The following is a 25,018-nucleotide window of genomic DNA, read 5'->3' as shown; positions in this document are numbered from 1 at the left end:
GTAGAAGTTTATGCTTAGCAAGGAGTTTCTTCTTTGACACTAATTCAGTTTTCACAATTCACCTTAACTGTGTTCTGCTTGTCACACCTCCAGGACCCTGGGTTCCATGCTCCCATATCTTTGCATCTTTCTTTAGAGTAAGTGTTGGCTTTGTGGGCTCATAAAGGTGTTTCTTAAATGGAGCATCACTCGTAGGAATAAGACCTTCCTTCTACTTTGGGCCAATCTGTTACTTTGCTAAAAGGTCCTTCCAGGGCTAAAAGGTTCTTTCAGGGCACAGTTGCAGTTTAAGATTTTAAAAATATCTCAGAGTGCTTGTCCCAGAGGGTCCTCTAATGTCAGCTGGTTCAGCAAATCTAGACTTTGAGAGAATTTGAGTTCTGTTCTATCTGCTCTTTTTTTCTGTTCTATGAGGGTCTATCTGTTGTTGCCCTAAGAAGAACCTGGAAAAACCACTTATAGTTAATTATTGTCAGTAGTCTTTATTAGATATAAGATTCAGTGTTTGAATATGACTTTATGTTAATTCAGAGAAAAATTCATGTTTAAAATTATATGTATCCAATATTAATGATCTCTTGTAGAGTGGGGGGAAATTAGACAACTTGAGAAAAGAATTTAGAATTCAAAGATCAGTCTCTTTTACCTAGTTATTGAAAATTACTAGGTTTTATGCTGACTTTTACAATTTTTAAAACCCAAGAAAAGAGGGTGGCTGGTCACACACATTTCCCTCTTTAATCAAAGTTCCCAATTTCAAATAACTACAAGCATCATAAAGTTAAATAATAAAAAATGAATAAATTATGGATTTTTTTAAATGTAATATTGTTGTATGCTATTGCTGACTTCCAGTGCATTTGCAGAAGCTATAAATCAGATGGGAGGAGAGTGTCCATCCTTCTCCAATGGAGCAGCTGGGGGATTCAAACCATGTGCCTTTGGGATTGCAGTGCAGCTTCTTACCACTAGGCCTGCAGAGCTCCTTACTGTATCAAATACTATGCAGCAATAAAAAGTGAATGAACTGAAGCTACCCACCCACACCCAAAATAGGAATGAATCTCCCAAAACTTCAAAGCCATCAGCAAGCAGTGTTTCCAACTTAGCTTATCACTTTCCAAAGGCCATCGACTCCTAATAGGAATCTGAATGATCAATATGAAGATTTAATATAATTTCATATGACAAAAAAGGAGGCAATTTTTTAAAAAGCAAGCAAAAATCCCCAAATGCTATATCTAACCTTTGGATAGCTAAAGCAAGTAACTTGATTTCACAATTTGGAAATTATCAATGAGCACAAAAGCAAAATAAAGTGTATTGTCAGCAGAGTCTGAAGATCCTTCTTACTATTAGAGAGTATCATTTTCAACATGACTCTGTAGTCTTTATGTAACTTATACTGAGACACAGAAAAGTAAACTGATAGCATTAAAATATCCATTAAATATCCAAGACACAGTCTTTATACTTAATGATAACAATATACTGGATCCTTCACTTCAGAGCAGCTGTGTAAATCAGTGGCTTTGGGGTCTGTCCAAAGAGACTAACAAAACAGGATGATAAGGGCACATTTGCTTAGCATGTGTTAGCTCTGGCCAGTGTTTCAAACAATCCAAAGCTTAGACTGTGAGACCCAGAGCAAAGAAACAAAGATACAGTATACCAAAATCCTTTTTCTCAAAAAGATAACCTTGTCATTAAAAGTTTTGAAACTACCAGTCTGAAGGGTTCTCTTAATAAAATGAACTGGAAAGGAAACAAATTATTAGAAAGAGATTAGCAACAAGCACAACATAAAGATGCAGAAGCGTCACTCCAAAATGAATTAGTCACTATTTAGTAACATTATCAGCAAATCACTGCAAAAAAAGAAATTTTGGTTTACAAAACAGAGGACACTGATCTCACCTGATTTCATTTTCATACTGTGGGGACAGTCTACCTGAATTCTGGTAAAAGCTTTTCAGGAAAGAGGGGGCAGAGAAGGAAGGGGCAGAGTAGGAAGTGTGGAGACTTGGAAGACTGGAGGAAGAACTACTCTCCTTGTGCGTACGTCGGACTGACGGAAGAATGCTGAGTACAGAAAACACAGCAAATTTGTCTTAATTTATAGTTCAGCAAAATCTTCATTCACTATGAAAAAGCATATAAACAGATTCTCGCTATTAATTTTCTTTGAAAAGATCAGGGCTGGATCTTATTTAGAAGAAGGGAGGAAAAAGCAGCATGCACTTCTCTTTTTAGGTGACAACAGCCCAATCTGACTCTTTCACAAACTGATTTCATTATCTAAACAGTCTCTCCAACACTACATTTGTCTGTAAAAAAAAAAAAAATGTATAATAATTCGATAGCACAAAATGGGTTTTGTAAAAAAAAAAAAAATGGGTTTTGTCCATGTAAAAGGCATGTCAAGAGAAAAAAATACTAGGAAAGCTCAATTACAGGAAATAAGTTCCAGAAGGAAAAAGTGATTATCAGTAGTTGAAAGACTTTACTATTTTAAAAAATCTAAACCTTCCAAAGAATTCAACAACCACATGCCTGGCTGCTGGAAAGCACTAGAATACCATAAACTTAGCAACATTAATGACCATGTCCTTTCCTGAAAGCTGATGGACTATGCTGCTTAGCTTTATCTAGGTTTTCTTTCAAAAGAAAAAAAAATAGTTCTTTCCTAGCAAGTTTACAATAATATGAATAGTATCTTTTTATATTGAAATTGCTTGAATTGTTATATTATATAATGTATTGACAGGAAAAAAATTAGAAAGGTATAGTGACATCATTTATTGCAAAAAATAATATTTTAGATTATTGAAAGAAAAGGTTTATTGTCTCAGATAAACATAAACAATTATGATCATAAGATACCTTTCTATATTATATGAATACTGAATCACTTCCCTTAAAAGAAGTTGAGGACAATTTACTCTGTCGGTTTCATTTTCCTATACTCTAAAAGTCTTAATTTTTTTAAATACCAACTCATTCTGATACCAGTTGAGAATAAAATTCTCTCCAGAGAAATACCTGGCAAAGGTAGATTAGATACCCTATAACAATTGGTCTAAAAATTAGCCTTCTCTTTTTACTTAGAGTTGTCTCCATTTAGAATTATTATTACATTCAGTTTCTCATATTAAACGTATAGATAAAGAGGAACAAAATAAGTTATTGGATAGAAATTCTGATCTGTGATATAATCATGATACAATTCCAGTTTTAACCCCATTCACTACTTGTTACTCAATCCCAAATAACTTAAATTATTCTTATATAACAGGTAAGGTGATTTCTAAAGGCTATTTCCTATTAATTATCACATGTATATTTTTCTTTACTGGCATTACTTCTTAATGGTCTAAAATTCTTTTTAATGATCTAAAACTTAGAGAAAGTTCTTTCACAGTTTTGATATTTGGCTTTTGTTATGTCATAAAATATAACCAAATAAAAGTTGATTTGGGTGCTTCTTTCAATACAATAAGCTAATTACGGAGGCTAACAGGAAGCTCCACTGGGAGGCGACATTAGGAGTCACTGACTTTGCTTCTGTACAGTTGTCATCAAGAGGACCTGGCTCAAAAGTGTTGTCAGCAAGGTTTCAGACAAAACAGCTCTAAGACATCTCGTTGGGTTTGGTTTTGGTTGTGTGTTTTTGTTATTATTATTTTTGTCCCTTTTTTTCTGACACAAAGAGGGGAAGGAAGTGTCCATTCAAAAATACTTTAACTCTTCTGTGTGGGTGTGCCTCGGATCTTGCCTTGTTCCCTAGTAATCGAGGTTTTTATAATTTATTTCATGTGTACGGTCTTTTTAAGTCCTAGACATTGACTAGAGCACAAAGCCTCAATAAATCTGTACTCCGCGTTGATCAAAACAGAACTGACAGGAGCATTTCACTTCCCCTGGAGGGAGGAGGTTGGACTCACCTGCACTGCTCGCTGGAGCTCTGCCTCAGGAGAGGGGAGCGGACCCCATGGGCCCTCCCATCCTGCAGGTTCAGCTTTCGCTTTGTGCTCGAAGGTGGGTGGCTGAACGTATGTGCCCGTCTTCGGAAATGTGGGGAGTCAGAATCTTCTTCAGGGAATGCGTTCCACGCAGAGGACAGAGGGGAGGCTGGTGGTGTTCCTGGTGGGGTGTCCCCTGGGGAGTAGTCCTGAAAAGCAAGCAAGAGTGAAGTCTTCCTTTCCTACAAGGACTCTGGTAGACCCCCTGAAACACACAGCTCAGGAGTGACAGGGGCCTGTTCTTCCTCCTGAGTCATGACTTTTTTTTTCTCCCCCCTTTTACACAATCCATGCTGAAGGCTAATCAGTATCACCACAACCCATTTCTTCTGATAAGCAGCTGTAGGGCAGCATCCGTAAAGGCAGGCCAGAAAGAGAAAGTGGTGATAAGAAAAGGTATTCTGTCCTGACACTCTGTGGTAAAATGCTGTAGAGTTACAGTGCCTCTCACTGTTGCCAGAAATGAAGAGATTACAACCAAAAGAAGGTGGAGTCTGTGTTTATGTAGTTACTAATTTCCGTGACATACGTTTACATGTTTCCTGTACTATCAAAAACTGTATTACATTGCCTGAGTGACCAGGTCCCGTGGCAAAACTGACAGGAAGATCAAATAAAGCCTGTGAAGAGTCTGCCTTCACTGAGGATGTTCCTATCCAACTACATGTTGCCTGGGGTAACTTTTTTCCCTGAAGCTTGAAAAACAGGAAATGAATGAAGGATGAACTCTGCTGGGATGCCTCTGGTATTGCATGAGGAGACGTAATAAATCTTCCCATTTAGACAGGTGCACTGCTCATACTTTCCAGAACAGACAGCATTTTAAAAAATGCTCAGCTTCGTAAACACGGGCGAGGATCAAAGCTGAACTAAGACCTCAATTCCAACAACAGAAAAACTTCACAGAGGTATTTAGTGTTTCCCAGTTTGAAAGGAAAAGAAAAAATGGGTTGTATATGTGTTAGGTGAGAGGTTTCCTATCAGAACAAAGAAACAGGAAACCAAAAAGCGGGGGTAGAGGTTTAACGTGAGAAAACAAAAAAGAAAAACCGGTCACTGTACAAATAGTTATTACTTGACTCCTTTTCTATAGTTTGGCACTGTTCGAATACTGTCCTGCAAAGAAGAAGTGCTCCCAACAGTAAGAAGGTTGACGGAGCAGAGCAGCCTGCCTAAGCGGGACACGTTCTATCTATAAAGTTTCAGCTGGAAAAGGAACAAGACATTAATATACAGAGTCTGCAAAATATTTCTTTAAATAACACGGCCTCAAATATTTCTCTCCCACCCCCACCTAAAAAAAAAAAAGCTATAAAGAACCAAGGTTAGCAAGCACATATATTACCATGGCAGTGTTGGTATTGGCTAAACTCCAATTTGTATGGAAAGGGGAGCTCCGGTTAGATACCTTCTCTGAAGCAACACTGTTGGACCGTTCAAAGCTGTCCATGCTTCCAAGACGGCCTCTCATTCTGTTAGCGCCCTGAGAGAGGAGAGGAGAATTACATTTTTCATTTGGCTTAGGTTTTCACTTGGAAGCTATGAGAGGCAGTTTCAATCACCTCTTTATGTTAGCATGATATTGATTCTTTTGTGGTTTACTCCAATTTGTTGGTGGTATGAATAGACCATTACAGCACAGTAAACAGAAGTACCCACACACCTCAGAGATACAGCAGGTTCGGTTCCAGACTTCCACAGCATAGTGAGTACTGGGGCAGGAAAGCCGTTCACATGGGTGTTTTGGTTTTCTGACTTATAGAAGAACCATGTTTATACTATACCATAACCTATTAATATTTACCCTGTGTATCCAACAATCCAATGTCCAAATATTACTGTTGACCTGGCAGACTAGTGGGTAAAGAGTTTCGCTGCTAACCAAAAGACAAGTGATATGAATGCGCCAGCTACTCCAAGGGAGAAAGATGGGCAATCTCTTCCCGAGTGACTCTGAAACCTTGCTGGTGGGTCAGCTAGGAGTCAGTTCTGACTCAACACCAGAGAGCCATTTGCTGTGTATTAAGTATGCAATGTCGTTGCACCTTCAAGGCGAGTCCACCCTCACGACCTCTGAGATACTCAAACCCAATGCTCTAGTCACTGTGCCAATCCACTTTGTTGAGGGTCTTCCTCTCCTCCTTCATTCCTAAACCTTTCCAAGCATGATGTCCCACTCCAAGGATCAGCCTCTCCTAACAACATGCTCAAAGTTTCATCATCTTTGCCTCCATGGAACGCTCTGTAACATTATGACTATGCTTCAGTCATTGAAAGAATTAGCAGAAGGTGGCATCCAGTGAGAGGTGAACACATGCTGTTAGAAAAAGGATGCCAGGAGATTTGCTCAAGGCTAGGTTCCTACAAACCTGAAATTTGTGTTTAAAAAAAAAAAAACAACCCAAAACTACAAAACTGCCTTGCTTGATAAAGCAAAGTACTATAAAACAAGATAGGCCTTTTTCACAATCTATTTCCATTATCGTTAAATCAGTCATTAGTCTAGTCTAGTCTAGTCTAGTCTAGTCTAGTCTATCTTTGTCTATCTTAGTCTATCATAATAGGCAGTATTTACACATCTACTCAAACCAAACTCTTTGGAGTTATTTTCGTTAAAGGCAATAGATTCATCCATAAGTTCTTGTTATTCACTGAGCCTCACAAACCTTCTCATACAGATAATAAATGCAGAAGGTATCACAAGGCAAGCCAACACACCAAAAAGTGAAATAATTTGACATTTTTCTCTGTGCAATCTAATTACAAATTCATATTTCCTGTGACAGAATTATGAGTATAGATTCAAAAGAAAACAAAGTGAAAGTGGTTTGAAAAAGTTACAGATTTTGTAGCATTCAGTCCTCATTCAAAATTATTTCAGTAAGCAACACACTTCACGCTCATAGATTAGATATCAATCTGTCTTGTTTCATCGATATTAGTGAACTCCTTCATTTTCTTGTAAAATAGCCTTTTCTTTGGATTTGACAGTGACCTAAGTAGAAACTGTTGTTCTTAGATGCAGTCAAGTTGGCTCCAACTTACAGTGACCTTCCATGTAACAGAACAAAAGGCTGAACAAACAACCTTCTCTTGGAAGAAGTGCAGAGTACTTGCTTAGAAACAGGTCTGGTGAGCCTTCATCTCATGTAGTTAGGCATGTTACTAGGAGGGACCAATCCTTGGAGAAGTACATTATGACTGGAAAGTGGGTCAGTGAAAGAGAAGACCCCCCAACGAGATAGACTGACACAGGGGCAGCAACAATGTGCTTAAAACATATCAGGGACAATGAAGATGTGACAGAGGGTCAGCACAGGATTAGCTGATGTACCTGCTTGTATCACGAGTTAAGAAACTGTCTTATCTTGTCCCTCATTTTGCACAGGGGGAGAAATTAAGGTCAAAGACCTAAGGAAAGAGGACAGAAAGGCAGGCAAACAGCTTCATCACAACAGTGCCTTAGAAGAAAATGGAAGAATTCCACAATGGCACAAAGTCCTAAAACCTAAGCCCAAAATAGTGATTAAACCTAAACTTGTGCAATAGCTATTATGAAAGAAGAGAGGGAGAGGAAGTATGCATAGAAATGAAGAGCAGAATCATAGCTGGCTGACCCTCCCCAAACAGAATTTAAAAGTCAGACTGCGCTACCAGACATAAAGTGGAAAGCACAACTCACTAATCTGCACTCTCACACCCTGAGTCCCAAGCTCCCAAAGTAAACAGCAGGGATTACATTGTGGTGTATAGCTTCTACTGACATTACATAGTCTTTCCATTGGCATTCTATTCTAGAAAATGAAACTTTATTACTGTTAGGACTTCACTGTTTTCTAGATGTTACTAGGAAGCCAATTTGTCTCATCATTCCAGGACAATTTCTGTTGTTGTTGTTGTTGTTGTTGTTGTTGTTGTTGTTGTTGTTGTTGTTGTTGTTAGGTGGGTGCCATCGAGTTCAGTAGGACTCAGCAACTCCATGAACATCTTAGATCTGAACCCTGTTCTAACCTGCGCCGTTCTCACACTTCCTGACATACAAGTGCCCATTGCAGAAGTCACAATGTCAATCCACCTAGTCGAGGGTTTTCCTCTCCTTCTCTGACCCTCCACCCTTTCCAGCATCATGTCCTTCTCTAAGGAATAGCCCCTCCTGGCAACATGCTCAAAGTATGTGAGGCGAAATCTGATCATTCTTCCTCCAAAGAGCACTCGGCTACACCCTCTACCAGACATATCTATTTGTTCTCTTGGTTGTCCATGGCCTGTTCAGTGTTCTTCTCCAACACCACAGCTCAAAAGTGTCAATTCTTCTTCTATCATTTTTAATCATTGTCCAGCTCTCAGATACATAGCAAGTAAGTGGAAAGACTCTTCCCTGAATCAGATGCACTTTAGTCTTCAAACTGACACCAATACTCCTCAATAATTTGGAGAGGTCCCTAACTGCAGATTTTCCCAGTGCAATGCATCTCCTTACTTCCTGACTACTGGTACCAACTCAAAAGTCAACTTGCCTTCCATTCCAGGCCAATTACTATTCACAATAGAGTAAGTAAATACAGACCAATGCATTTCCACTATTAGAAAAATAACTTGAATCAGTTATTTTACTGATTATAGTATGTCATTCAGAAGCTTCATCTGACATACTTTGGACATGTTGCAAGGAGGTACCAGTCCTTGGAGAGGGACATCATTCTTGGGAGGTTGGAGGGATAGCACAGGAGAGGAAGACCCTTGATGAGATGGATTGATTCTGTTACTGGGGTATTGGGGTATTTGGGGTAGGTGTGTCAGAGACAGTGCAATTGGCACAGGGTAGAGCAGGGTTTAGGGCTGTTGTACACAGGGTTGCTATGAGTAGCAGTCAACTTGACGGCATATAACAACATAAACAACAGCATCTCATCCATATGGCTTTTTCATTAAAGTAAAAATGTATAACAAATTCTATTCTGTCATTACCATTAATTCATGCATCCCAAAACGTAAGGACAGATGAACATCAGTGTGAGGAAATGATGAAATGAGGATTGTTTTAAAATGAATAACACTTTTCACACCATTTCTCTTGGAAAGCTCCAATTTAGGAAAGTGTAACAGATAAATAATAATGAGAATGGAAGGTTTTGTCTTTTCTTCTTGGAGCAGACAGTCTTTTCAGTTTAGCCATTTTATGATTTAATAATGCATATCTCAAAGCCTTTAGCTGGGACCCACTTCTAATTGTTAGTGAGCTAATCTGCTAAGCACTTTAAAAAAATAATTCTATTTCAAAAACAAGTATAGTTAGCAAAATAAAATACTTCAATAGTTAGGAAAGTCAAACTCGGTATAGTTGTTGTTGTTGTTGTTATTGTTAGGTGCCTTTGGGCCAACTGTGACTCACAGCAACCCTTTGAACAATAGACCAGCCCTGATCTATTCTGTACCATCCTCACCAGCTCTGCTATGTCCCAGCCCAATGTTACAGTCACTGTGTCAATCCACCTCCCTGAGGCTCTTCCTCTCTTTCAAGGACCCTCTACCTTTCCAAGCAGGATAGCTTTTTCCAGGGAATAGCTTCTCTTGACAGTATGTCCAAAGTATGTGAGACAAAGTTGCACCATCCTTGACTCTAAGGAGCATCCAGATTGCACTTCCTCCAGGATAGACTTGTTCTTTGGCAGCCCAAGGGATATTCAGTACTGTAAACACACTGCCATTTTCAATGGCATAAATAATTTGTACCTTTTAGGAACACACAAAACTTCATTAACCATGTAACGTATAATATAAAAATCCATAGCTTACAAAATTCGTTATGAAACACACAGTTGAATGTCTTTGCACGGGCCCTAAAATTCAGGAAAACATCTTTCTGGTAGCCTCTACTTTGAGTGAAATTCCTGCTGTATGTCTAGTTCCATAACCTCCCCTCATCTGGTATGAATTTCTGGCAGTCCCTAGTTGATATACTATTGCTATCAGTTTTTAAATTATCTTCAGTAAAATTCTTAGATAATTTCCACATACCACTAGAGTACCTTTCTTTAGACTAAATACACAGATCTTTCATAATCAATTAACAAGCCATCCTCCAAATTTCTTGGCATAGGCATGTGAGTGCTTTACCACTGCATTCACTTGGTGAAACATCTGAAGTGGGATTCTGTCACTTCCTGGAGCCACTGTTATTCTCCAATGCCCTCTGTGTAGCTTGTATCTCTTCCTTCATTCCATTGGTTCTTCAGCTTATACTAATTCCTGAAATGGCTGAGTCTCAACAAATTACTTTGGATACAATGGCTCTTTGAACTTCTTTTGTTGCCTCCTATGCTATTCAATGGTGCTCAATTTAAAGATTAAGGTGCACCTGACGCAAGTCATGGTCTTTGCAATTGCTTCCTGCACATCTGAAAGTTGTGCAGAATAAGGATGACAAAAGGAGGACCACTCCCTTGAATATTGTGGTGTTGGAGAAGGGCACTGACTAACCCATGGACTGCCAAAAAAACAAACGAGTCTGCTTGGGAGGAAGTGCAGCCAAGATGCTCTTGAGAGGCAAGGATGGCGCAACTCTCTCTCACAAACTTTGTGCCCGTTGCCAGGAGAAGCCCATGCTTAGAAAGAGACATTGTGCTGGGAATGGTGGAAAGTTAAGGGAAGAAAGGAAAATGCCTTGACAAGATGGACTGACATAGTGACTGGAACAATGGGAATATCAGAGACAGTGGTGATGGTGTAAGATAGAGAAGGGTTCATATCTGTTCTTCACAGGAAGGCCTTCAACAAGATGGACTGACACAGTCACTAACAATAGGCTCTCACTCAGAGGAGATCACAAGGATGGCGCAGGGCAGGGCAAGGTACAGATCTGTTGTTCACAGGATTGCTGAGAGTTCCAGCAACCAGGTACCACCTAAAAACAGCAGCATGCCATTCGATACTTTGCAGGTAAAATCTTTCAGTTATTGGGATGCCCAAACATTTTTTTCTTTTTTCTTTCAGCTTGTGAAATACTGAGCTTACCTTCTGATTTTCCAATTTCACTCTGCACATTTCATAGTAATATTTAGTTTGTCTTCTCAGCCTACCCTTTGACATACTCCATTCAGCTCTTCTATTTCACCATCCCCCTCCCCCATTTACTTTAAATATTCTAGGTTTAAAAGTAAATTTTTAGATCAATGTTAGTGTTTTGTTTGTATTTTCTGTTTTTTTAATTATCTTTTACTTTCATCATGTATAATATTCCTATCATTCCACAACTCACAATCATTAATGTTCAATAGACCAAAGCTGTATTTCAGACAGTATTGACATTCAGGTGAGATACACTTTAGACGTCAATGATTTGCATTCATTTTCTTCAGCTTCAACTTGAACGTGAATGTGAAGAGTTAGTTATCTGTTCAGTCATTGACCACCAGCCTAGTTCTGCCTGATGATACTGTCAGATGTCAACTCTTTACAAAGATTAGTTGATTTGATTCTGAAGCATTCCAAACAGCATAACCCGTGATAATCACTGTTAGTGCTGTTGAAAAAGGCAGTCCCATGAATAACCTGTTAGCCTGCAAAATTCTATCATGTTATTTATATCATCAAGGCCATATTTTCCAACTACCTGACTTTCTCTTTTGTTTCCAACTAGAAATTACCACTGAAGGGTCATTTTCACACTGCAGAAGTTGGTAAAAACTTATTATTTCTTCATTGACTTTGCAAGTTGGTGTGTAAATCTGAAAAGTCATATTTACTGAAATTCCTTGTACATATATGGATATCGGCCTCTCACTGACAGCAATGTAGTTAGGGACAGATAATGAAATGTTCTTTTTGGATAATGTTGTTGTTAAGTACCATCAAGTCAAAGATGGCCTTATGAATGAAAGTCCTGAACACATATAACTTTCATCCTTTCTCCAAGTCCATAAGGTTTCTGAAGGCAGGCTATTTCAGAAGTCAATGCCACTCCTGCCTCCAAGCTTGTTTTAATCAGGAAGTTCCACCAAACACTGCCCACCTTGAGTAACCATAATCAAATGTGACACATCAATGTCTCAGTGTTCAGCATCACAGCAACCACGAGTTGCTTCTGTACAGCAAATTGACAGACCAGTGCTACACTACTTAGAAGAATGCTTGACAAAAAACAATTAAAAATCAGGCCAATGCCTTTTTAAATGTGAGGCCAAATCCAATCAGCTCACACCCAATTACGAGCAACAGGCGACACCCAAGCTTCAACCAAAACTGAAAGCAAACCTTTGTAGAATCTTAGCTGTTCCATTCATCTTCCCAGACTGGAAAGTAGTCCCAAACTGGTAAATATGAGGCCAAATCCAGTCAGCTCACACCTAATTGCGAGCAACAGCCCACACCCATGCCTCAACCAAAACAGGAAACACAACTTTGTAGAATAGAGCTGCTCCACTCATCTTCTCACATAATGACTATATTGTTATTCCTCTTCTATTTGTCATTCTTGGAATACATTATATGAATATCTGATTGTTGTTGTTGTTGTTATGTGCCATCAAGTCACTTGCGACTCATAGCAACCCTATGTACAAGATCCCGAAACGCCATTCTATCCTGTGCCTCTCTGTCTCAAACACATTCATTCCCACCACTCCACAGAACTGATCTATCTCATCGACAGTCTTCCTCTCCTGTGCCGTCTCTCCACTCTCCCAAACATGATGTCCCTCTCCAAGGACCAGTCCCTCCTTGCAACATGCTCAAAGTATGTCAGACGAAGCTTCAGAATCCTTGAATCCAAGGAACATTCTGGATTCATGCTCTCCTGGAAAAACCTGTTTGTTCTCCTAGCAGTCCATGGTATATTCAACACTCTTCCCCAGCACCACAGCTCAAAGGCATCAATTCTCTTTCTATCATCCCTATTCACTGTCCAACTCTCCTATGTACAGCACTTAATTGCGAAGACTATAGCCTGGATCAGGTGCACGTTAGTCTCCAGCCTGACATTGTTGCTCTTCAGTACTCTTGAGAGGTCCCTCACAGCTCAATTATCCAATGCAATTCATCTCTTGATTTCCTGGCTGCTGTTACCAAGAGTGCTGACTGTGGAACCAAGCCGACTAAAACTGTTAACTATCTCAATCTCTTCCCCATCCATACTGATACTTCCAGTGGGCCCAGTGGTGAGAATCTCTGTTTTCTTGATGTTGTGCCTCATTCCATATTGAAGGCTGTAGTCCTTGACCTTCTGCAGCAAGTACTCCAGGTTCATAGGGTTTCTGGAGGTAAGCTATTTTGGAAGTGGATGCCACATCTGCTTCCAAGCTTGTTTTAACCAGGGAGCGCCACCAAACACTGTCCACCATGGGTAACCATTATTGCATTTGACACATCAGTGTCACAGTGTCAGCTTCACAGCAACCACGACTTACCTCTGTACAGCAAACAGACAGACCAGTGCTATACCACTTAGAAGAATGTTTGACCAAAACCAATTAAAACCAGGCCTAAGGGCTGCAGATTAAAATCACCCACATTTGGTTTTGTATTGGCAGGGAAGCTCTGAAGGGGGAAAAAGAACAAACCCCAAGCAAAACCAGCCACTTGGCCAAAAACACAACTTCACACTCACTGACATTAAGCCCGAATCTGCTCATAGCTTACCCTCCAATTAGTGCCCAAGGCTATCAATTATATAAGAGGAGATTACCTATCTTTCTGCATCAGAAAAGCTGGTAGATTCAAACCATATACATTTGGGTTGGCAATGCAACTCCTTACCACTAGACCACCAGAGATAGAACAAACTGTTGGAGCTGCAACTCCAAAAGCTTCTGAGCTTTTGATAGGGACTAAGGTTCCCAAATGGATACTGGACCTGAATTGAAGAACAAAAGGCCACTCAAAAACTGAGGTTGAACAGTCCAATCACCTGTGGTGCTTGCAAACTATACAGCTGGCTCAATCTGACAACCCAGACACTTGATGGACTAGGCATCAGGTTAAGGGAACTGAAGATTCAGACAGTTCCACTCATAACTCCATTGATGGGTTCCTGTCACAGCTCTCTGTGCACTGACTACACCTCTAGAGCTCGCCCCTGTAGCCCTGGACATTGATATGCTATTTCCGCTTCATACATCTTTACTATGAAATCTCTATTATTCATATCAATCAAGGAACTCTAGTGGTGGAGTGTTGTGGAGCTGTGCTGCCAACCCAAAGGCATGTGGTTCAAATCTACCAGCTGCTCTATGGGAGAAAGATGGGCAATTTCCTGAGTGATTAAAAGCATTAGGAAACCCACTAGACAGCCAGCTACGAATCAGCTCTGATTCATCAACACGTAACAAATCAGTTCTCTGAGATTACCAGAAGAAATCTAGGTCTGAGCATAAAATCGTAAGTTAATAAAATTTTTAAAGCTTATTTTGCATAAGGGTTAACTACACTAACGTTATCTCAATTTTACCTGAGTTTTTGTTTGTATGTTTTTAGTTTTACCTGAATTTTAAGGAAATCTCCTGTAAGCCTGTTGAGAACGAAACAAAGCAGATAGAAAACAAAGACATTAATATCCAGAAGATCATCACTGTCGTCTTACCCTTGAGAAGATATTTTCCAGGGAACTCGTTAAAGACCTCTTTGCCTTATTTTTCAGAATGTCAAGTTTGAACCTTCCACCACTCGTTGCATTTTCTGGGATTGTACTATTTGAAATGGTCTATAAAGGAAAAACAAGTACATTTTATTTTTTATTAAGTAAAAAAATTATTTTGTTTTGCTTCCAAAGTTTGTAAACATTGTGTTCCACACTATCCTTCACCCATATCGAGTTTCATACAATCATTCCCACTCCTTATATTTTATAAAATTAATTAACAATAACTTTTAATTTTTCAAAGTAAACCCAGCCATCGAGTTGATTCCAACCCCTCAAGAGCTCTGACACTCAGTGGACCTGCACCAAGTTCCAAGGTTGGAACTTTCATGGGAGGAGATCAGTCACCTTCTCCCACAGGAGCAGCTGGTGGACTTGAACCACCAACTGGCTTTTCTTTCCGTTAGCAGCCTGACACAGACTCATCACACCACCAGGCCTCCTGGATTGCAAACACTCAAGATTAAATGAGTCTCTAAGTGGCGGGGCTTAACCAAGCCATTTGAAAATATACAAGTCCTTCAACAGCTCCATTAGAAAGTAAAAACTTGGTTTCCACACTGTGAACACACAGATATTCAGGGGAAAGAGTTTCATTTTCAACATTGTGCCTAATGAAAGACAGCAATAAGATGTTCCCTTCCTGCTTTTCCTTCTTTCTAACAAAACCTGGCGGCTTTCAACCAAAAAGTAAATATGAGATGGCAAGTTTTATGGCTGTTACTCTGATTAATAACTATCCACTCCATGTTGCACGGTTTAAATCTACATTACCAAGGGGAGAGAACAAGAAATAAGCTGTAAGAAAGAAAATATCTTCTAGGATAGCAGGCTGCCAGAACTACATTTTCATATAAGTGAGCAGGACATTTTTCTTTTAGATCAGCAACTGTTCACTCACAGCACTGAGCTGTATGAGCAGCTACTACGTACGTATGATTCACACTATTCTCCGCCCTCCTTCACTCTGCCTCCCTCTGTATCCACGTCAACACGACGTCCTTAACGGTGGCATCTCCTCAGCAGCCCTTCAGTCATTCCTTTCCTCACCTGCTCTGTGTACTAGTTCAGGCGTCTCATCTGAGATAAAAGGAAATTTTCGTGAGACACTCACTCATTCTATGTCCCTCCCAAAGCTCCGCTTGTGTCTTCTGCATCCTTGTCTGACTGCACTGCTGGTATTGCCATTCGGGGTCCCTATGACCCCACAGGACACAGCAGAATGGCACCACTTGGGTTTCTTAGGCTGTAATCTTTTTATGAGAGTGGATCACCAGATTTCTTTTTTTCCCTACGGAGCTAGTCCCATTGTTGTTGCTGTTGTTGTTGTTGTGTACCACGGAGCAGGATCGGACCCACAGCTGCCCACCCCTCCGGTGGATTTTCAGAGGCAGTTCACAGTCGAGCACGTAACTGTTGTATAACCAGCCCTCCTGAGATTACTGTACTAATCACATCACATCTTCATTTCTATAATTACATGCTAACTTGCATTCTAAATAAAAGAAATTGCTTACTGTGTGGTATGCATTTGATAGAGGTTCGTGCAATACTTACAATAATTAAGTGAAAGAATATGCCATTTTCTCTGAATACAGAGTGCAATAAATATATAGCCCAATCTCGGCCATCATGCTTAGAAAGCTGGCGGCTTAGAGAAAGAGATGAAGACTTCCACTGAGCTGGACTGACATGGTGTCAGCAGCCACGAGCTCACAGACATTAGAGAAGTGAGGACAACACAGGATAGGACAGAACTCAGGTGTGTTGCTCAAAGGGTCGGCATGCATCGTACTTGACTCAATGGCAAATAACAACAACAAAAACAACAGTGCTATTTTTAAAAGTTGTTAAAAACAGTGTTATTAAGAGGCAATGATGCTTTGGTTCTAGTACGATGCTACCAATAATAGCCTAGCTTTATCTGTCTCTAGCTGAAAACACCTTCTCACCCACATGCATGAACCTACCATCTTTCCATTGCAGAACTTGCATAATACAATATCCTCGTGCTTTCCCACTTTCATAGTCATACACCCTTGCTCTTTACTATCCAGATTGTCACCTTTTGTCTCGGGTTAGCACAAACAATGAAATGTTTAATTTTCAACCCAAAAGTTAGTAGTTCAAATCCATTCAGTGGCTACCTCACCATGGACTATCAATCTTTTCTGGAAAGCTTCCAATAAGATAAAATATCCTTAAGAAATTGAAATACCCATCAACAAATGAATGGCTAGAGAAGCTGTGGTATATTTGCACAATGGAATACTATGCTGCATTAAAAAACAAGGAACTCATGCAATATTACTCAAAATGGTTGACTCTGGAGAACATGCTGAGTGTAATGTCCCAGTCACAAAGGGACAAATATTGCATGGTGCCACTGTTGTAGAATGGGACTGTCCTTGGGGTTGGGGAGAAACTGAGTAAGATGGGTTCAATAATGTATGCTGCTCTGAAACAGAGAAGGGAGAAAACTGTTTAAAAGAGATATGTGATTAGGTATTTCGGTCATGACAGGAGTCTAGAGTGATGGCTACATGGTGGAGTGGACCTGGGAGAGGGTTTGTAAAATAATGAAAGAATCTTTTCTTTTACTTTTCCAAGAGGGTAATGTCTGGTGGGGAGGGAGCCTTGGGAGGGGACAAATCTACAACAATGAATGAATGGAAATCCAAAGCCTCTGTAAATTTTCACTGAAATTAATAACAAATTTAAATTTAAAAAAAAGAATTAAGTTAGAGTAAGGATGGCAATGGAACCACCTTACCTCTGTAACTTGTTTTGTGCCACTATTAGAACCTCTACTCAGAATATTATTGCTTTTCAATTTTTAACTCATGCACTTTTAACTTGTTAGTTAAATTTGTATCTTCTAGGCTGCAACACTTCCATGATACATCTTCAAGGATATGAACATGTACAGCTAAGCACAATTGATAAGAGTGCATCTAAATTCCAAAATCAATCTCCATAATAGTCTATGTGTTTCCTACTGCCAAGGGGGCCCTTTGGAGTAGTGAGAGAAGACATTCACCCTAAAACCCACAGCGTCCCTTTTCAGCAGGAAGTAGCTACGAGAATACGCCATCCCCTTTTCCTTATGAATCAGGGTGAAGTCTCTCTCAGGGAGGAGTGATAGGGAATGGCAAGGGACACACTGACAAAGGAGATTAATCAGAACTGGCTTTGACAAGCACTGTGGCAATTGGACAATTAAAACAGACATGGGGGTGGGAAAGAAGAACGAACTGGGGATGAGGGTGGAGAAAACAGTGCAACAATGAATGAATGAAAATCCACAATCTCTGTAAATGTTCATTAAAACTAATAAAATTTAATAAAACAAAAAAAGAAATTGAAATAAAATACGTACTAAAATACCTAAAAATATACTTTCATTGTACGTAATGAACATTTGTTATTCTTGTTTTTATTATAGAAACTACAAATATTCTTACATTTTAAAATCATCTTACTGTACCTCTTTGTAACAGTATTTATTAAAAGGCTCTTACAAAACCTCTAAAATGTTGGGAGTCAGGGAAAATTTAAGATTTTTGCTCTCAAAAATGCCAAGGAGGTATGGTTCTCACTCCTTAGAACAATCAACTATACAGGCTCTAACAGGCAGTATTTACTCAGGGAGACAACGCAGAAGGCAGGAGGGAGAGGAGAGAAGGCTGGGTGGGAACAAGAATCATAGCGAGGGAGCAGGAAGAGTGCTGTTACAACACAGGGGAGAGGGAGCAGTATAATCAATGCTACAAATCAAAATGTATGCATGGTTGAACAGAAAACCAATTTACTCTCTAAACATTCAGCTAAATCACAATCAAATGTTAAAGAAAGTTAATTTTTTTAAAAATCATGTTAGGTAAAGAAACTCCTCCTTCATCTCCATAAATAATATAGTGATAAATTATGCAGTAAAGAAACAAGCCACAAACAGACAGGGAGAAAAGGTCTCACCGGTGGGCCTTCGCCAATGTGGGTGTGTGTCTTCTGCTTGGCCTCACACAGCTGTCTCAGGTGTAAGATCACCAGCTCATTTTCCTCCTGGTCACTCACTGGCTTCATTTTCTGGGAGACAGGCAAAGCAAGAACACAGATGGTGGCATCAGAGAACATGGCAAACCAGCGCCCCTCATTTCACACTGTTCTCACTTGCTTTTGTCATTTTGGCAGACAAACATAAATAAACCAAGATTTCAAAAGCTCTGAGAAGCAACACTGGGACTGTCATCATTTCAGTTACTGATAAGTATCACTATATAATATGTATCTTTAACTTTGGAAACAAAACGTGAAAGGGATTTATGAAAACAGGATCTGATTCAGGTTCCTTGTATCGTAAATCAATGCACCATGTTACCTGAACTCGTTCGAAGATGTCTGCTTGCTCATTATCTGTCAACGATGAGAGATGTCTCTGTATTACTAGCTTGGCCCTTGGGGGATAGAGACCTAAGGAATAATAGCAGGAGGAGAGTAAGTATTAAGCAGAACTCAGCAGCAGAGATACTATGTATACAAAGCCCCACAGCAGGTACTGAATTTAAATCTTCTCAGATTGTGTGACTGCCAAGAGCAAAGCTTGGGACAGAAGAGCAAGATGATTAAAACTATGTAGGAAATCTCCTCACCAAAACTGATAGCCTCTGACAGTGCCCCTGAAGTCAGACTCAGAACCAAGAAATTTCAAGTGATATTAAATTAACAGGACAAGTGGGTATCATTTAATTTCTTAACAAACTTAACCAAGTCATAGCTGATTTAACAATATCGTAAATGATGGTATGGAACTTAAAGCTCAGCTGCAGCCTTGACTTGCATCTGTGATAGTTATGACTAACTTATAATGGGGGGATGTGGCGCTGGGGCCCACAAGGAATTAGGCACTTAACACAAAGGCTCTAGAGGTTCAAATACAAGGGAGAAAGATGAACACTCTCCTTCCATTTCATCTATAGCCTTCTGGGTCTGCTATCTGTTCTGACTCGATGGTGATGGGTTTGAGTTTTCTAGAACTAAATTCAGACTCTAGGAATTTTAATGATGTAACTGAACACAGCTGGAGTTTCTTTTAAACAGTGTGTGCTTCCTTCTGACAAGAATTGATTTCCTTCCATTTAGGATCACTCACTAGTGAATTATCAATATTGACAGTATTGTAAGGAGTCATGGTGACAACAGTGATGCACTCCACTGCTCGCCAGGAGGTCTGGGGCTCACACTATCAGCTGCAAAGACTTGGTGATATGCTCATGTGTCCATAGTAGTTATAATATTGACTCTTCACAGCATGTCCACTTGAAAACCACGGTGAGTCAAAAATGGAATTTGCCAAATAACATACTTTGATATTATTCTAGAAAAATGCATATAGCATTATTACATATTTTCTGTTTAAGCCTTTTTTTGCTGGTATTTACTTCTAGAAGAAACGTGACAGCTTATTGTCACAACAGGGACTGTCAAGTTGAGTACAACTCACAGTGACCCTACGAACAACCAAGCTGAACACTGTCCTATCCTGTGCCATCTCCACAACACTGAAACCTACAGGGTCATTCTACTCTATTCTATAGTATCGCTCTAAGTTGGTATTGACCCAAAAGCAATGGGCTTGGTTTATCTGGGGGGATGTTGTCAGAAGGTGCCATTCCTTGGAAAAAAGAACTTCATGCTTGAAAAATGATGAGGGTCAGTGAAAGACAGGAAGCCCCTCACTGAGATGGAGGGTGGCAGTGACAGCGGGCCTGAAAGGGGTGGAGACACTGAGGATGGCGCAGGAACTGATGAGGTTTCAATCTGTTGGTCACAGGGTCACTATGCGTCACAGCTGACCCCATGGCACCTAACAACAACAACAGCAGCATGTACAGGGCAGAGAGGAGCCCACTTGGTGCAGTTCATACCACGATGAGCTGCTAACCGAGGTGCTGGAAATTCAAATTCACCCACCACGTGAAGGGAAAATATTATCAGTCTCTTCCCATGAAGTTTTACAGCCTCAGAAACCTGAGGGAGGGTCAGGAGTCAGAAATAACTGGGTGATGGCTGGGTTGAGTTTGTGTACAGACCAGTCGAAAGAACTGAGGGAATCAAGTCCCTTGGGACGACGAGGAGAGGCCACGCGCGTAGGAGAGAGTGGCAGTACAGGTTGATGTGACCAGATGTAAGAAATTACTTTGGGGCTCTTGTTTCAAGCTCAAACAAAGAGCCACTGAGTGAGTGACAGCAGGAAATGCTCTTGTGTCCCAGGGCCTTCTGCCGGGCCCATGTTGCCCGGTACCTTCGATCCTCTCACAGAGCTTGTGCAGAGAGTGCATTGGGCAGGCCTCACACAGCTTGATCTGGGTCTTGGCGCTCTGCAGGGCAGCAGCCGTGCTGAAAGCCTGCTTCAGGGTCAGCATTACTTCATCCACCTGCAAGAAGAAACACAGCTCAGGGCTACGAAGGCGTGCTTTCACAGGAACACATTCAAACCACACTGGCATCACGAGACGCTGCCAGCTAGATGGAATTCCGATGATGAGAAAGCTGGCCCAAAGTATTAGAGCTCAAAGTTGGACTTTCTGTAACTGCAACAAAGCTGGATGTGGCATCATAGTCACACACAACACACACACAAACACACACCGTCTGCTAACATGTGGAACTGCAAGCTAACCTATGTGAAGGCTCCTTTCAAATACACCAGGCAGTTTAATTACTTGATCAGGCCTTTGTTTAATTAGGTGGCTTATCAGATCAAGACTTGTCTGGGAGTTGAAGACTACAACATATTGGGATCAACAAAATAGATTCAACAGCCACTTAGCAGGTATTCTATTTGGTTCATACTTTTGGATCATTTTTCAGTGTTAAAAACAAAATACATTTAAGTTCATTTCTAAGGGGGAATGAGTTCAACTTAAGCAACAGGATAGAATATCTGAAAGTTGATGATCTTATCTACTTTTTAGTGGCTTCTAAGTTGTTATGATTCCACTTGTTATCTTCTGCCACTAAGAAGTGCTGACAAGGTGCTGTCTACCAGCTCAGTCCCACCGTTCAGCCGCCAACGTGAAAACTGCCAGCTATTTCCTGTGTTCCCCTTCATGACTCAGTCCAGAAGTTTTATAGGCAAGTCAACAAAATGAACAATAGACTGGGACGGTTGGTACTCCCCAGACCAACCAAACTACATGAGATTAAGAAGACAGCGTGTGCTCAGGGATGAAGCCCAGACGCCTGGAAGGGTTAAAAAGGAAAGATGAATGGAAATGATAAACACAAAGAGGAAGTCAGAAGAATGCTGTTCTATCATGTGGGGACTGCAAACAATGCCACAAAATCAAATTGTGTATGAACTGTTGTCTGGAAAACCAATTTGCTCTGTAAACTTTTACCCAAATCGCAATAGAAAGTTTAAAGACATTTAAAAAAAAATGTTTCAAAAACCCTCAACTCCAAATCTGATGCCTTTGAACAGACTGTAAAACTCTCTGTCTCACATACTTTGAGCATCTGATGAGGGAAGACCAGTCCTTGGAGAAGGACAACATGCTTGGAAGAGTGGAAGGACAGCATGGGAGAGGAAGACCCGGAATGAGATGGAGGGACACAGTCACTGTGGCAATGGAGGCAGGTGTATCAGAGATGGGGAGCCTGGCTCAAGACAGAGCAGAGTTAAGAGATATTGTTCATAGGGTCTATGAATTGTAGTTAACACTGGTGAGGAATACTGAATATATTATGGACTGCCATGTTGTTGTTGTTGATCACCTTCAAGTTGAACATGACTCATAGCAACCCTATGAACAAAAGGCCTGAAGCCACTCTACAATTATTGACATTTATCAAAGTTTATAGTTTTCGGAGGCAATTTGTTTAGAAATCAGATGCCACTCCTGCTTCCAAACCTGTCACAGAATATTATTGGTTGAGTTGCCTGAGATGTATGTTGTTGTTGTTGATATGTGCCATCGAGTCGCTTGCGACTCATAGCGACCCTATGTACAAGAGCTCTAAATGCCATGCTATCCTGTGCCAACCTAGCCACCCCAAATGCACTTATTCCCACCACTCCAGTCACAGAAACGATCCATCTCATCAAAGGTCTTCCTTTCCTTTGTCGTTCCTCCACTCTGCCAAACATGATATCCCTCTCCAAGGACCAGTCCCTCCTTGCAACATGCCCAAAGTATGTCAGACGAAGCTTCAGAATCCTTGACTCCAAAGAGCATTCCAGCTTCACCTTCTCCAGGATAAACCTGTTTGTTCTTCTAGAAGTCTGAACCTTTCCCTGTCCTGAGTCAATCTCACTAATTCTGACATACCAACCCCCATCGCCCCAGTTACTATATCAATCCACCTCATTGGGTCTCCCTCTCCTGCACTGTCTGTCCACCCTTCTGAGCATGATGTTCTTCTCCAAGGACTGATCTCTCCTGGCCATGTGTCCATAGTAAGTGAGCCTGAGCTTCAAAATCCTAGCCTCTAAGGAGAGATTTGGCTTCACCCTCTCCAAGACAGACCTATTTGCTTTCTTGGCAGTCCCTGGCATGTTCAAGACCCTTCTCCAGCATCACAGCTTGAAGGCATCTATTCTTCTTCTGTCGTCTTTAGTCATTGTCCAGCTCTGTGAAGCATAACAAGTAATTGAAAAAAAAAACAGCACCTTTATATCTAGACTGACACTGTTGCTCTTCAGCACTCTGGAGAGGTCCATGGCAACAGATTTTCCCAATACAACTTATCTTTTGATTTCCTGACTGCTGGTACTAAGAGTGTTGATTGTGGAGCTGAGCAAGCTGTAATGGCTAACAACCTCTATCTCTTCTCCATCTATCATGGTGCTGCCAATTGGCCCAGTGGTGAGAAACTTTGGACTGCCATAGTACAAACAAATCTGCTTTAGAAGAAGGCTCTTTAGAACCAAAGATGCTGAGACTGTGACTCACATACTTTAGAGGAGTTATCAGGTGGGCTCAGTCCTAAGGGAAGGACATCATGCTTAGAAAGACAGAGGACCAGTGAGTAACAGAAGACTCAGCAATGCGGACTGACACGGTGACTGCAAGGATGAGCTTCAGCACAGCAGAGACCGGGAGGCTGGTGCAGAGCTTCTTTCTGCTGGACATGGGGGCGCTGGCACTCAGCGTCTAGCCAGCAGTACCCAGCTACAGTAAAGACCTTCTAGTTTTCTTGGCTCCTTCTTTGAAGGCAGCTAACAATCCACCTGTACACATTCGTTGTATCCTGTACACCTAACAACTACAACGGCCTAGTCAGGAGCAAGTTGTGCTGAAGAAGGAGGAGAAGAAGAGAGTTAGTCGTCTTCTCTAAAACACAATCATTAATGAAAAGGTATGGTTCCTCGCACAGCTTCAGATCTCAATACTAATACTGAAATAAAGAAATGCAATATAAATAAAACACTAAAATCAATGTTATGAAAGACTAAGGCCTCCATGTGAACTAGCTTTCTTATTCAAAACCCAAGAAATTCCTAAATTTTGTTCTTAACGTTCCCATCAATACATCCTAGGGCTTCACTTCTTTCATGATCTGTTCTACTCACAATGCTCTGGTTACTGTTGAGTGGGAACCAATCCATAGCTGACCCTCTGGCAGGTTTTCAGAGGCTGCAAATGGCACCGGAGGAGATGGCTCACCGTGGGTTTGAACTTCCCGCCTTCGCGTTGCCAGCACAACTTCCTCCTGACTGGGTCATTGTTGTTGTTGTCGGGTATCACTTCTTTACACCTCATAGTGACCTTGTGAACAGCGGAGCTGAGCCCTGTCCCATCCTGCACCGTCCTCATCACCTCTGACACATGTGAGCCCACCACTGTCATCACTGCATCAATTCATCTTGGTGAGAGTCTTCCTCTCTTTCACTGACCATCCACCTCTCCAAGGACAATGCCCCTTTCCAAGGAATAGCCTCTCCTAGCAACAAGTTCAAAGTATGAGAGAGGAAGCATCACCATCTTTGCCTCCCAGACCCCGTGCTATTTGTGTGAATTCAGAGTCCTGAGTGTGGTCCTTGCCTGGTGCTACAGAGCTGACCGCATGATTCAGGAGGATTCCATACACGATAGAACAGAAAACCACTGTCCGGTCCTGCACCGACCTCCATGATCAGGTGTGGGCTGGACGCCGGGCAACCTTTGAATTTTCACTGGCTGGTTTCCAGAGGTCATTACAGGTCTTTCTTCCTAGCCTGTCTTAATCTGGAAGCACCACTGAATCCTTTTTAGCAGCATAGCAACACAAGAGCCTCAATCAACAGAATAGAGAAAATGGCTGAATCTAGGGTGCAGGAGCTAGAAATCAAACCTGTGCCTCCTGCCGAGGTAAAAGTTCT

At 40.9% G+C, this 25,018-nt stretch overlaps 1 protein-coding gene across 4 annotated transcripts in view; it reads right to left on the bottom strand.

Annotated features, from left to right (window-relative positions):
* The window catches only part of TBC1D4 (TBC1 domain family, member 4), a 262,787-nt gene that overhangs the window by 50,582 nt on the left and 187,187 nt on the right, over positions 1 to 25,018 (bottom strand). For 3 of the 4 annotated variants that reach the window (XM_006882703.1, XM_006882704.1, XM_006882705.1), the window contains exons 5-11: positions 20,957 to 21,089; positions 19,034 to 19,125; positions 18,631 to 18,741; positions 14,599 to 14,718; positions 5,431 to 5,505; positions 3,945 to 4,171; positions 1,918 to 2,082 (exon numbers count right to left, since the gene is read on the bottom strand). In XM_006882703.1, coding sequence (XP_006882765.1) covers positions 1,918 to 2,082; positions 3,945 to 4,171; positions 5,431 to 5,505; positions 14,599 to 14,718; positions 18,631 to 18,741; positions 19,034 to 19,125; positions 20,957 to 21,089 — 923 coding nt within the window. The remainder of the gene's footprint in view (positions 1 to 1,917; positions 2,083 to 3,944; positions 4,172 to 5,430; positions 5,506 to 14,598; positions 14,719 to 18,630; positions 18,742 to 19,033; positions 19,126 to 20,956; positions 21,090 to 25,018) is intronic. The other variant, XM_006882706.1, reaches the window with a different exon arrangement.

This window comes from Elephantulus edwardii, unplaced genomic scaffold (genome assembly GCF_000299155.1).
Source record: "Elephantulus edwardii isolate Elephantulus edwardi_28Jun2011 unplaced genomic scaffold, EleEdw1.0 scaffold00023, whole genome shotgun sequence".
Taxonomy (NCBI): Eukaryota; Metazoa; Chordata; class Mammalia; order Macroscelidea; family Macroscelididae; genus Elephantulus; species Elephantulus edwardii.
Note: the sequence above shows the minus strand (reverse complement) of the source record. Positions and strands in the feature narration are given on the sequence as shown.